A 12,757-nucleotide genomic window follows, 5' to 3' on the forward strand; every position below is an offset into this window, starting at 1 on the left:
AACAAGAGATACCCGGAATTTATACTGTAGGGATGGTCATTTAATGAAACTCAAATGTAAATATTCTAATATTTTGAGATACTGGATTTTGGACTTTCATTAGCTGTACGCTCTTATCAACAAATTAAAAAAAAACAACTTTTGAAATGTTTTACTTTACATGTAGGGAATCTAGTATAAATGAAAGTTTCATTTTTTAAAATAATTTACAATAAAAAAATGAACTTTTTCACGATATTCTAATTATATGACCAGCACCTGTACATATTACTTACACACATTACTCACACATATATTATGCAAACTCAAACTTTTATTTTGTATGCGATTAATCGTTTGACAGCCCTAGATTCTATGCCTTGATATTTTGTATCCAGTGCAATGAAATTCATACAATGCCTCTAAAGTGTGCAAATACTTTTGAGGCAACTGAAGTTGCTAGATTTATCTTATTTTAAGGATGTAAGGGTGTTTTTAGTTGAAAACAAGTCATGGATACTGATGAAAAATAGTATTTTGGGGATTTTGTTTTTGCAATGAAAATTTTGTTCATCACGAGAAAAATAATATCTTCTAATAATTATTAATTACTAGTGCTGTCAAATCGATTAATCACGATTTGAGTATGTTTACATAATATGTGAATGCATATATTTATATATTATATGTGAGTGTGTATATATATATATATATATATATATATATATATAACTTATGTTAGATGTGAATAATTGTGATTAATCGTGATTAATCGATTTAATTAAGGCAGGAACACACCAAGCCGACGGTCGGCCGCCGGGCAGTTTTTCTTCACCGGCCGACTAAGTTTTCTCAGTGTGTTCTGCATCGTCGGCTGAAGTTGGTCCTCGTCGGCTTTTTTTCGGCCGATTTGACATGTTGAATCGCCGTTGGAGCTCGTCGGTCCGTCGGGCCATCTGATCATTCTGACTGGCTGTTCAGCTACTGCCGTCTGCTGTTCGGAAAGGCATTTCATCTCACGCAGGCGCAGAACTGACGTGCTACTTGGCCGCCGGCTGTTTAGCGTCGGTTTGGTGTGTCAGGGCAACTTTGGACACAGACGCTGCCGACGTGAGCCAACCCCGCAGTTTGCTTTCGTCGCCACTAGTTCGTCGGCGTCGGCGTGTTATGGCCTTTACACATTATTATTATTACATTTTCTAAAGTTCAATACAAACCAAATAAAAGCTATTGTAAATCTTTCATAATACCCTGACATGTACTGTTCTTGATTATGCAAGTAAGCACAAACCTCATAGAGTTTTTAATGCTGTTCTGTTTTCTGGCTCTTTAGCCCCATGTGTTCCTCAAGCTTTGACATCCATCCTGGACTGTGGCACAGGGCTGGCCACTCTGAGCTGGGCTTCCAGTTTTGGAGCTGAGACATATGCATTGGAAGCAGTAAGTGGAAATGGGAACATTCTGGCATTCAGTACCAACATTACCAGTGGCTTCCTATCAGAGCTGCTATGTGGTCAACAGTACCAGATCACTGTCAAAGCCATTAATGGGCAATGCAGAAGTGCACCGAGTTCACCTGCAAACCTGTCAACAGGTAATTCAGAAACACTGATGGCTTGACTTCTATATAGTCTGTTGAGAATGACTCAGATGACCCATATCTCAGATCTCAAATGGTTTACCTGTTCTTTTCTCTCCCAGCTCCATGTGCTCCTCAGAACGTGGTATCTGAGCTGGACTGTTTGTCTAACTTTCTAACTGTAAGATGGAACATCAGCCGCGGGGCGGCGTTTTACCTGGTGGCTGCCACGGGCCCTGAAGGTCCAGTGAATACCTGTAACACGACTGCACAGCAATGCAAACTGCAAACGCTACGTTGTAGCTCCTCGTACAATGTCAGCGTCATTGCAGTAAACCAGCAATGCAAAACATTAGGAGGTTCCATCTTAGAAATAAACACTGGTATAGTCTCCATTTTTGTATCCAATGCTGTCTCCTTTATCTCTATTAAAAAAAAAAAAAAAAAAGATTAATCATTCAGTATGCAAACAAAATCACAATATGGAATATTTCAGTATGGAAATATTACGACACAGACATGACTTGGTTACTTTTTGAATTGAAATTTTAACATTGTAAGTCAAGTTTTATACTTTAATTGTCAAACTGTTTTTCTTTGCAGTGCCATGTGTACCTGGTCATGTGCAGGGCAGAGTAAACTGTACGACTGGAGATGTATCTGTATCCTGGAATCAAAGCGTGGGTGCTGTTTCCTACACTGCGGTTGCTTGGAGTAGCGGTGGCTATACTTCAGTGTGTAACAGCACTGGAACAGGGTGTGTCTTCTCAGACCTGCTCTGTGGGATGAACTATAGTCTGGCTGTCAGCGCACATGACGAGACCTGCAGCACTGCACCGAGCCAACCAGTTGTGCTAAATACAGGTACTTTAGAAACAAACAAACAAAAAAGTGCTTCCCAAAATAATTGAAAAATTCTCAGTATTACTGGTGTTAGTACTAATTAAAGCATACAATTATTATTTTGTTAATTATGGTAATTGTTAATATTTCATTTCACTCCAGTGTCCTGTAAGCCACAGAATGCTAGCGCTCTGCTCAACTGCGACACCAACTCTGCTGTTGTAACATGGGAGCTCGCCAATACCGTCACGCATCACATAGTCCAGGCTGCTGGTTCTGACGGACATCGTATCAACTGCACGAGCTCCGACCACAGTTGCACATTACTCGGCATGCACTGTGGCCAGAGATATAACCTTACCATCACTGCCATGGATGGAGTATGTGACAACAGCAACACATACCTCACTCTGCAGTCAGGTGAGTCCACTGCTTCTGTTGTGCACCTGATGTCAGAGCTCAGATTTAATGCTGTATATGATTTAAAGGGTTAGTTCACCCAAAAATTAAAATTCTGTCATTAATTACTCATCCTCATTTCGTTCCACACCCATAAAACCGTTCAATTTCGGAACACAAATTTAAGATATTTTTGATGAAATTCGAGAGCTTTCTAACTCCACATTTTCAAAGCCCAGAATGGTAGTAAAGACATTGTTAAAATAGTCCATGTGACTGCAGTGGTTCAACCTTAATTTTATGAAGTGACGAGAATACTTTTTGTGTGCAAAAACAAAACAGAAATAACAAATTTATTCACCTACGCTGTTTACGTTCAGCGCTTCCAGGCTCTATGTCAGAACGCGACTCATTATTGGCTGGCTCCTGCATCAGCATCACACGCATGCGTCATGCTGCTGACGTAAACAGCGTTGGCCAATACTGAGTCGGCGTTCTGACGTAGAACCTGGAAGTGCTGAACGTAATCAGCATAGGAGAATGACACTGAAGAGAAGATATTGTTGAATAAAGTTGTTATTTTTGTTTTGTTTTTGCGCACAAAAAGTTTTCTCGTCGCTTTCTTAAAATTAAAGTTGAACCACTGCAGTCACATGGACTATTTTAAAGATGTCTTTAGTACCTTTCTGGACCTTAAAAGTGGTGGTTAAATTGCTGTCTATTGAGTAGTCAGAAAGCTCTAGGATTTCATCAAAAATATCTTAATTTGTGTTCTGAAGCTGAACGAAGGCCTTACAGGTGTGGAACGACAAAAAGGTAAGTAATTAATGACAGAATTTTCATTTTTGGGTGAACTAACCCTTTAAAGTCGGATGTTGGATATTCTAATCTGGCGTCATATGTTCAAGACATATAAAGAAACAAAATGACCATGCAGGTGTATGATTATAAACATGTCAAGACTAATAATGAATGTCCTTTAAAATGGTTCATGTTCTCTCTCTTTCTTTTTAGCTCCATGTGCACCTAGCAATGTTCAGACATCTTTGCTTTGCGACATCCACAATGGTAGTGTTGTGTCTGTGTCGTGGGTACAAGCCAATGGGGTGGAGGCTTACAGCGCTGTGGCCGTGTCTAATGATGGCCATTCCTACTCTTGTAACACCACCACTGCGTCCTGTAATCTGCAGGAACTGCAGTGTGGTCAGATTTATAATGTTTCTGTCTACTCACTGGCCAATGGCTGCGGGGGTGTGAAAAGTACTATGTCTCAAGTGCAAACAGGTGCGTGTGTGAAGATTCTACTTACTTTATCAATCGAAGACAACTGTATGTCTTTGTATTTAATATTTTGGTCACATTCAAAACCAGTGGCCTCATCTTGGTGCAGATATTTATGTAATAAGAGATCTGGAAACTGTAGCTCAACTTAATCAGCAGTCAAATATATATAAAGATCTAATATAAGCATGGTTTTATTAAACTCGTAAACTCCTAAGTGTTTCCCTGCAGCATTTTTTTTTCACCAGCAGCAGTAGTAATTTAGTTTTACCATTTTTCACCCAGTCTTCAGGGTATCCAGATCATTTTCCACCTCAAAATCAAAATAAGAAAATATATTTTGCTTAAAGCTGTAGTCCGCAACTTTTTTTGTGTTAAAAATGTACAAAAATTATATAATGAGAATATACAACATGAATCCATTTTCCAAACCGTGTTTTTGTCTTATCCTGAATCATTATGGTACACTTATAATAAGTGTTTATATTCTGACTATTTCAGACCAGACTGGTAGGACTCGCCGCAGATATCACAGTAACTGCGTGACTCGTCATAGACATACATGGAGAAAAGTAGCTCCGGCTAGAATGTTCCTCCGCAAGACGCATGCAGTTCTGTTTATTAACCACTAGAGGGCCAGAAATCGTGGACAGCAGCTTTAAGTGAAGTCTACTTTTATCATTAATAAGGTTTTTGGCCATTTTTTTTTTTTTTTTTTACAATTATTTTCAGAGCAAATTAAAGGCACAATATTTAGGATATTTGGATTAAAAATAATATATATGTTATATATTTTGTTGACTTGTGTATGTACATTATCCCAAATGTTTCCAAGAATGTTTAAATCCAGAGAAATAAGCAATTTTCAACCAGGACATAGATGTGTCCGACTGTCCGTGCGTAACCTAGCAGTGACGTCATATCCGCATTACTCTCGATTTCCGATTTTATTTTGTAGAAACCATGGAAACACCAAAGACACTATAATATACTACACATTTTATTAGACAAGGGAACACGGTTTAATTACATTCATAGACAGAAAACGAATTATTGTTATATAGCTCAACAAGTTTAGTCTTATTGTTTAAATTTAGTTTTCTTGATTTTCCACAAGTACCATGCTTTTACCATGCCTCAGAAAAAAACTATTTTGTCAAGTAGCTAACATCATAATCAGATGCAGCTTTATTTTTAGTAACAGTATAATACAGCATTTTCTTCCTCATAAAATAAGTTTTTATTTAATCACATGCCATTTATCAGCACAAGCCATCCAGCATTTATTAATATGATATTCTAAAATCAAATTAGCTTACTGCAGTGTGCAACAATTGTCTCACAGCGTTCGCTCGGCAGCAACTCACTCTAATGTATCAAATATGATAAAACAGCGCTGCGTTGCCTCATATGCCACGTGTCGCGCTCCTCTCTCATTAGCAGTCGCCGCAGCGGCCTCGTTCAGCTCCCACAGCACTCGGCCCCGCTCTGCTTCATACTATAGTAACGTTAATAATCTCATCCATGAACATGATTTCTGCCCAAGTCCCCTCCCGATTCTTTTCCACCGGCTGTGAGGTAAAGACGACATATCCCAAGATTCCACGCTCAAACTCTGCGTCGTCATCTACGCCTTTGTTTTGAATAGGCGACCTCTAGCAGTGAAAATTCTACATATTCTACAAGTATTTTTTACAACATTGTTATATATTTTACTAATTTAATTTTAAAATGTTGTGATACAGTAAGAGTAACTATATTAAAAAAATCTGTTGAGAATAATTACAGGAATGAGAATTTTGACAGAAAATGCAATTAATTGTCATGAAAATAATGCCACAATGCAAAAAGTCTTAAATATAAACTTTAATGTCATTATATAAAATACAATTTCTTATCTTTGTGGAAAAATATGACCAGGAAATTAAATGAATTAAACAGGCTACTGTACCTTTAAGACTTGTAAATGAATAGGAACACTAACTTGCTGTAGCATTGCTGAATAGCATGTGCACTGCTTTATTGGTTTACCTGTTTTTCTGCTGAAATAGTTGGTACTGCCCTTCAATAACAGCCTGGTTCCTTCTCTCTTTTCTCAGCTCCATGTCCACCTCAGAACGTATCTGCCAACGTGCAGTGTGAGTCAGGGTCTGTGCAGGTGAGCTGGAGTCCAGCAGTAGATGCCAGCCAGTTCAGAGTGGTAATGCAGTCCCAGATCACTGGTGTGATCTTCTCCTGTAACAGCACAAACACAGAGTGCTCCATTGCAAATCTGCCCTGTGGAGAGAGCTTCAACATCAGTGTGGTGGCACTGAGGGGCAGCTGTCAGAGTCAACCAAGCAGTGGTCTCAACATTGTCTCAGGTTGGACACAAGAATACTCTCTCAAACAAATAGATGGATGGATAGATACATTTAAATATACATACTTTCCTTATGCACTTTATGATCTCTTCTCTCTACAGCTCCATGTACCCCACAGGGGGTCAATGGTACTGTGGACTGTGTCACTAACTCCGCGTGGGTCACATGGGATGTGGATAAGGGTGCAGAGTCTTACACGGTGCTGGCTGTTGGGGACGACGGTCAAAATGTCACATGTTCCAGCCCAAACTCCACCTGTTATGTGCCTGACCTGGGTTGTGGAAAGAGCTACATCTTCCAAGTCACTGCTTCAAATGCTGCCTGCCTGAGCCCACCCAGCAACAGCTTCCAGCTAGAGACAGGTAAGTACTCCCGAGAGCTTTAGCCCTCTAATTTGAAACCCTGGGTCTCTCAGTCTAACAGTACGTTACCTCTCTCTCCAGCACCTTGTACCTTGTCATCCATCGTGGTGGTTGCTGAATGCCAAAGTTCTGTTATCATGGTTCAGTGGCAGAGGGCAAAAAGTGGGAAATCCCTCTACATTGCCACAGCAGAGGATCAAGACCATGTCTTCATTTCCTGCAATAGCTCTGCCTCTTCCTGCAACCTTACCAATGTGCAGTGCGGCAAAGAGTACACTATCAGTGTGGCTGCTTCAGCCAACAAATGCAGCAGCCTTCGCAGTCCAACCTACAAGATCAGAACTGGTACAACCATCAATATTGTTATTCCCACCTAATAAAACATGACAAATTATTTTAAAAAGCCATTAGTAATCAATAACTGTTCATAAGCAAATTGCGTTGTATATTCAAATAGTTAAGGCCACCATTATTATTGCTCCAACTTGAGGTTAGGGATTTGAGCTTTAAAGAGACCTGAGTCTTATCTAGGGACCAGAATATTACAGACACCTAGGAATGGGCTCTTTACCTAACCAGTGTACATCCACCCAAAACAGAAATCACATAATAAAGTGCTAACAACCACTTGGTACACCATAACATCTGCATTGTGGGACTTTTCTAGTTAAATAATTGTAACCTCACTTTTTAGACCAGGGTAGGGTTGCACCAGCCACTCGTAAGTTCTTACTTAAATTTGAACAAAGTCCACACTAGAGCGTTAGTTACTACTAGATAGTTTGTAACTAACTTTGTACTTTATTCTTTTGCACCATTTGTTCTTAAGGAAGAACTTGGCTAGTAGGTCGTAAGCTCTCCGTAAAGTAATGCATAGTCACATAATATGACGTTTACCTTCAACGATCCAATAGCAGCCTTCTACGGAGCCCCGGACATGACATGCAGGAAAAAAATAGTAGGCTAAATCGTAAATCAAGGGAACAAATTAGTAAATCATGCACAATTTTTTTTCTTGCATGTCATGTGCGGGCCTCCGTAGCCTTCAAATATGTTAACAAAAATTGTTTTAATGCCTCTGAATGTTAGTTTATCCCTCATTCAGTCTCTCAGATAAAACAAGAGCTTATTGATGCAGTTCAGTCAGCCTGCTATTTTATTCCAACTGTTACTCCTGATAGGAGGCATCCGTAAATATTTAGTTTAGAGTTACACTTCAATTAAGTTTAATGGTGCAACGCAAAAATACAGTGCCTTGCGAAAGTATTCGGCCCCCTTGAACTTTGCGACCTTTTGCCACATTTCAGACTTCAAACATAAAGTAAAAACTGTAATTTTTTGTGAAGAATCAACAACAAGTGGGACACAATCATAAGTGGAACAAAATGTATTGGATATTTCAAACTTTTTTACTAGGCTAAGCCCCCTTGTAACTTGCACCTTTTGCTGCGACAGATGGTGCAACCGGAGGCTGAAATTTTTGCCCATCAAAACAGCTCGGCTCAGTGAGGTTGGATGGAGAGCGTTTGTGAAAGCAGTTTTCAGTTCTTTCCACAGTTCCAGGATTCAGGTCTGGACTTTGACTTGGCCATTCTACCTTTGTTTATTTTTGAACCATAGAGTTTTGCTTTAGTTTTGGATCTTGTCTGTTGGAAGACAAATCTCCGTCCCAGTCTCAGGTCTTTTGCACTCCAAGGTTTTCTTCCAGAATGGTCCTGTATTTGTCTCCATCCATCTTCCCATCAATTTTAACCATCTTTCCTGTCCCTGCTGAAGAAAAGCAGGCCCAAACCATGATGCTGCAACCACCATGTTTGACAGTGGGGATGGTGTGTTCAGGGTGATGAGCTGTGTTGCTTTTACGCCAAACATAACGTTTTGCATTGTTGCCAAAAAGTTCAATTTTGGTTTCATCTGACCAGAGCACCTTCTTCCACATGTTTGGTGTGTCTCCCAGGTGGCTTGTGGCAAACTTTAAACGACACTTTTTATGGATATCTTTAAGGGCTTTCTTCTTGCCACTCTTCCATAAAGGCCAGATTTGTGCAGTATACGACTGATTGTTGTCCTATGTACAGAGTCTCCCACCTCAGCTGTAGATCTCTGCAGTTCATCCAGAGTGATCATGAAGGCCTCTTGGCTGCATCTCTGATCAGTCTTCTCCTTGTATGAGCTGAAAGTTTAGAGGACGGCCAGGTCTTGGTAGATTTGCAGTGGTCTGATACTCCTTCCATTTCAATATTATCGCTTGCACAGTGCTCCTTGGGATGTTTAAAGCTTGGGAAATCTTTTGTATCCAAATCCGGCTTTAAACTTCTCCACAACAGTATCTCGGACCTGCCTGGTGTGTTCCTTGTTCTTCATGATGCTCTCTGCGCTTTAAACGGACCTCTGAGACTATCACAGTGCAGGTGCATTTATACGGAGACTTGATTACACACAGGTGGATTCTATTTATCATCATTAGTTTATTTGGATCATTCAGAGATCCTGAACTTCTGGAGAGAGTTTGCTATTTCACGCCCAATTTTTCAGTTTTTTATTTGTTAAAAAAGTTTGAAATATCTAAATTTCGTTCCATTCATAATTGTGTCTTGTTGTTGATTCACAAAAAATTACAGCACCCTGTCAACCCTCACAAGTACAGGCCTTTACATCAAAACTAGAAGTTGTAACTGCACACAGATCAACCGGCCTCAAAGGCTGTGTTTGTGTCATGGGACCCATCATATGTGGCGCAGTCATACCTGCTTTCTGCAGTCAGCAGAGATGGAGACTTAAAGACATGCAATACCTCGTACAACAACTGCACACTAACTGATCTGCACTGCAGCAACACCTACAATGTGTCCGTTTTAGCAAGTAATGAGAACTGTACCAGTCTGCCTAGTACTAATGTCACTTTCAAAACAGGTAAGAGTGACAAAACTTCTTTAAATTCTGTGACCAAGATTTTTACAATGTATAAACTTTCATTGCAATGTCTTTATTTTGCAGCGCCATGTAAGCCAGCCAATGTAACTGCAAACATTCAATGCGGGAACAGTAGTGCTTCCTTGTCATGGCTGGGGAGTACAGGGGCAGTGGCCTACGTGGGAATTGCTCAGTCAGAAAACGGCACAACGGTCTATTGCCAGAACACAGAGCCTTCCTGTACTCTGGTGGGCTTAGTGTGTGGGACTGTGTACAATTTCACAGTGCAGGCAACGGATGGCACCTGCAACAGTTCCTTGAGCGAACCTCTAATTGAGGGAGCAGGTACAACAATCATCAGTCATTCTCACTTCACAATCACCTGCTTTCTTTGAATTGATCTGCTAGTATTCGAGATGTACCCTAAGGGTGTTTCATACTAGTGCTTTTAGAGTAGACTTGAATCTGTGTGACATCAACGTTCGGTTGTTTTGGTTGGAATGTTTTCTGTACTTGCATGTCCACCAAAAGAACTACACCTGAATTTGCTTGAAAATGGAGGTCTGGGGTACAGTTCAAGTCCACTCTAGTAGAGTTGTTAATTATTATGAAAGCAATTTAGCCAAATTTGCAGATGTGAATTGCTTCTGATGACGGATATTCAAGATATTCAAGGATCTACAAACAGAGCGGCAAAACAACATTTCGTCACTCTCTCCTTTCGTTACCTAGAATGGTTAGCAGCAACTTACTGTAACGTTAAATTTGGGTTCAGACCAAATGTGAAAGCCTAACAAGTGAACCAAATCATGGAGTATATAGTGCAGGCAAATCCATTGTGAAAGCAGATACTAACATTTTGCTTCCATTTCTTTTGGATCCCCATTGGAAAAACAGGTTTTAAGTCTTGTTGTCCATCTCTTTCCCTCAGCTCCCTGTCCTCCAGCTGGGTTGAGGGTTGTCCCTCGTACGGTAGTGAATGACACTCAGATCTTGAGGGCATCCTGGTCTACTGTGAGTTGTCCCAATTCTGAATATCTACTGGGACTCAAGGGCAACATTCAGGGCAACAGCCAGGCACTCTTTGACCTCGCCTCCTATTGGACAAGTCGCACGTTCTTCGAGATACCCCTCCCTTGTGGCTCATCCTACAGCGCAACCATCAGGGCGAGGAACTCTGCCGCCTCAAGTGTCGAGTCTGCTGCTGTCACTGGAATCACAGGTGCACAATGTTCAGTCATCATAGCACTACCTTCTTACCTACTTACATGGGAAATGAAGATGCTTTAAGTGCAAAACTCATCTGTTCATTTGTTTCTCTCCCCCAGTACCTTGTGCCCCTCTAAACGTGACATTCTCTGCATCATCGGCGGAAGTGGCATGGAATGAGTCTGTATTTGCTACGAACTACACCGTGTATGGGGTCACTTCCTCTAGTAGAACAACACTCTGCAAGACCTCACAGCTTCTCTGCTCCATCACCAATTTCAGCAGCGGTCACATTGTCGTAACAGCCCACAATGCTGCCGGAGAGAGTGAAGACTCAGTGTCTGTTTTAGGTAAGAAGGGGATTTTAGATAAGTCTCACAGAAAAAGCAAACAAGTAATGAAGCATCAGAAAAGTAGAAACATTGGGTTGTCAAAATTTATTTTGCTTTAGTGAAAAGTCTTGTAACCTTTGACCATGTCCATCCATTGGCAGTGACAACCGTTGGCAGGAGGTGAGACCTGGCTCGAAATCAGAAAGGTGAGTTGATGCTCATAAACAGCAGAAAATTTAAGAACAATTTATGAAACTTTTCTTATTTCTCAAAATGGAGTAATAGGCCTTAGTTAGGGTAAATGGCATATTGAACATAACACAAAAGAAAATGAGGCCATGAGGGGATAAGTACAGTTTGGTGTACTACTTTGGTGTTGATCAAGTTGATAAAACATGGAACATCTCTTCCAGTGGACACTATACATATATAAAAAAGTAAAATTCTGTACTTCTATACCTCACAGCCTCCTGTCACATGCAGTTAAGTGATTATATGAGAACTGTTTGCATTTAAAGATTCATCCACAACAGCTTCTTTGCTTAAGATTTTAAGAAATTTTAAATGACTTAAAAAGCCTTCTAGTATTAACCCTCAATTCTCTCCACACCAGGCCTGCCCAACCCTGAGTGAATGCATCTCGTCGCACTCAAACTCTTGCCTTTGGGAATTCCTGTACTTACCTAAGAATTCTTGAAACTCTGTGATACTTCACTTTTGCATGTTACATATATTCCGGTTCAAGGTTCATTTTTTTCCACAATATTTATGGGTGGAATAGATTGACTGGGGAAGAGATAAACATTATTTCTTTTAAAATGTTTTCCAAAATCTGTTTTTTTTTGTTTTCTGGCTTAAGGATTTACTTTTATGCAATGTCAAATATTTAAAAAAAAAAGTCTATAAATATATCCCTATGTTTTGTAAATGAGTAGTTATTAAATACAAAGAGCATTTCTCCATGTGATCAGTCTTATAAATTATGACATGTAAAATAAATTAACCATACACAAAACACCTGCTGTTCCAATAAAATATGTTCTTACAATGAACTGACAAGGACACAACAGTGACCTATTCCGAACAAAAAAGCATGGCAAACTACTGTATTAAACATCTGAATGAACTATTTATCCCATTAACCAATGTAAGTGACATAACGGAATCAGAAATAATGGTTAATTTAAAACTACTGACTATTAATACATGTACATGTATTGAGATTCATAGGAATAGGTATCTAGTACAACTACTGATTTTTTCACTTTCACAGTAATACCAACTTCTCAGATCTCATTATAGGTAGGACTGTACTGCACATGGAAATCAACAATCACTTTTAAAAATAAAGTTGAAATCACACAGCAGAAGCAGGTCTTAATTTAACAACCCGAAAGCTCACAGAGGGTTTGCCTTGAAAGGTTTACACATTAGCGCAAACTATCAAACTCTCTATAAAGAAAGTGAAAGACATTTTTACTTACATAGATTTGTTTG

General features: G+C 39.8%; 1 protein-coding gene across 1 annotated transcript in view; it reads left to right on the forward strand.

Moving 5' to 3' along the window:
* Positions 1-12,319, forward strand: part of fndc7rs1 (fibronectin type III domain containing 7, related sequence 1) — a 45,773-nt gene extending 33,454 nt beyond the window's left edge. The window contains exons 34-48 of the mRNA XM_048163755.1: positions 1,313-1,573; positions 1,681-1,941; positions 2,162-2,422; positions 2,564-2,821; positions 3,815-4,084; positions 6,181-6,444; positions 6,546-6,806; positions 6,888-7,151; positions 9,428-9,477; positions 9,509-9,719; positions 9,804-10,064; positions 10,651-10,941; positions 11,048-11,278; positions 11,422-11,466; positions 11,874-12,319. Of these exons, the coding sequence (XP_048019712.1) occupies positions 1,313-1,573; positions 1,681-1,941; positions 2,162-2,422; positions 2,564-2,821; positions 3,815-4,084; positions 6,181-6,444; positions 6,546-6,806; positions 6,888-7,151; positions 9,428-9,477; positions 9,509-9,719; positions 9,804-10,064; positions 10,651-10,941; positions 11,048-11,278; positions 11,422-11,444 (3,167 nt within the window). The 3' untranslated portion in view covers positions 11,445-11,466; positions 11,874-12,319. The remainder of the gene's footprint in view (positions 1-1,312; positions 1,574-1,680; positions 1,942-2,161; positions 2,423-2,563; positions 2,822-3,814; positions 4,085-6,180; positions 6,445-6,545; positions 6,807-6,887; positions 7,152-9,427; positions 9,478-9,508; positions 9,720-9,803; positions 10,065-10,650; positions 10,942-11,047; positions 11,279-11,421; positions 11,467-11,873) is intronic.
* Positions 12,320-12,757: the final 438 nt, after the last annotated feature.

Source organism: Megalobrama amblycephala, linkage group LG17 (genome assembly GCF_018812025.1).
Source record: "Megalobrama amblycephala isolate DHTTF-2021 linkage group LG17, ASM1881202v1, whole genome shotgun sequence".
Taxonomy (NCBI): domain Eukaryota; kingdom Metazoa; phylum Chordata; class Actinopteri; order Cypriniformes; family Xenocyprididae; genus Megalobrama; species Megalobrama amblycephala.